This window comes from Austrofundulus limnaeus, unplaced genomic scaffold, assembly GCF_001266775.1.
Source record: "Austrofundulus limnaeus strain Quisiro unplaced genomic scaffold, Austrofundulus_limnaeus-1.0 Scaffold97, whole genome shotgun sequence".
Lineage (NCBI taxonomy): Eukaryota > Metazoa > Chordata > Actinopteri > Cyprinodontiformes > Rivulidae > Austrofundulus > Austrofundulus limnaeus.
The window spans coordinates 1,532,650-1,533,904 of record NW_013952499.1 but is presented as its reverse complement, the minus strand read 5'-3'; the positions used below and the strand labels follow the sequence as shown (position 1 = coordinate 1,533,904).

Here is a 1,255-nt window from a genome sequence, read left to right as displayed (position 1 = left end):
CTCCCTTCTCTGTGCCTCTGCAATGCATCACCTCCTTTAAGTACTTTGGAAAATATTGATTTGTTTTATTTTTTTTCTCTCTTTTTAACCAACAACACGTCTCCGCTGCAGCGAGATGCCCAATTATGACGTCATCATCCCCGTTTTGCTAAAAGAAGGCATCGACCAGCTGCCCAACCACTGCAAGCTAACGCCAGGTAAGATGTCACGTCAGAGCATCCGCAACCATGACTGCTGTGGACTTATTGAGCTAATCATCGGAGCACGGGCTGTTATTTTACTCATTTCTCCTAAAAAAAGATACCAGTWGGCTAAGAATTAGCTTTCAATTACAGTGAGGTGAGGAGCTCTGGCGTCAAGGTAGGAAATTAATACCAGCCGCCATCTGCACAAAAACTACACTTGGAGAGTAAATTGGCTGTTTTTGGTCAATTAGACAAATCTATTAGCTCCTTTGGCAGTTCAGCAGTTGTTATTTAGGAGGTTGTTTTATTCTGAAGTGCTTCATATTTACAGGGTTCATGCAGGGTCTTAAAAAGTCTAACTTGCCTTAAGCTGTAGGAACTCTTGTTTTTTACTGAATGAGTCAGAGTTTGACCTGAGCTTCACTGTGGGAAAGGTTTGCAAAATGAAGATGAAGCACTTTGGGAACACGACAAATGAGCTCATATTAGTTTTGATAGAAAAATCGATTATGAATCAAATCATGGCCCCAAAAATCAAATGGAATCATGATGTGGTGAAAGATTCCCACCCCTAACATCTAAAGGTTACCCTCTGTACGTTTCATTACAATCTGCTCTTTGTGTCATGAGGTTTTATTCTAATGCTGCAGAAAACAAACATTAATCTGCAGCTGTAACTACATTTTTATACATTTCCTGTCTTTTTAATCCCTCAAACGTCCATCTCCTGAATGTTGATCATACAGAATTTTAAACATTTACTCAGATCTGCGTGAAAAACTTGTTTTTCCCCTTCTGTCCGTCCAGCTTTCCCTCCCGCTGTGCTCGACGCGGGGAAGGGTATGAGCGCCGAGAGCAGGCGGGCCTGGATCGAAGAGAAGAGTCTGATTCTGAAGCAAACTTACTGGTAACCTAAACTCACCTCCCTGCGTTCGCTCGCCACTCCCTTCTCTGTGCCTCTGCAATGCATCACCTCCTTTAAGTACTTTGGAAAATATTGATTTGTTTTATTTTTTTTTCTCTCTTTTTAACCAACAACACGTCTCCGCTGCAGCGAGATGCCCAATTAT

At 41.9% G+C, this 1,255-nt stretch overlaps 1 protein-coding gene across 1 annotated transcript in view; it reads left to right on the top strand.

Moving 5' to 3' along the window:
* Nucleotides 1–1,255, top strand: part of lig1 (ligase I, DNA, ATP-dependent) — a gene marked incomplete in the record, with an annotated part of 87,978 nt that overhangs the window by 37,161 nt on the left and 49,562 nt on the right. Inside the window, 2 exon segments of the mRNA XM_014013057.1 lie at nucleotides 993–1,092; nucleotides 1,240–1,255. Coding sequence (XP_013868511.1) covers nucleotides 993–1,092; nucleotides 1,240–1,255 — 116 coding nt within the window.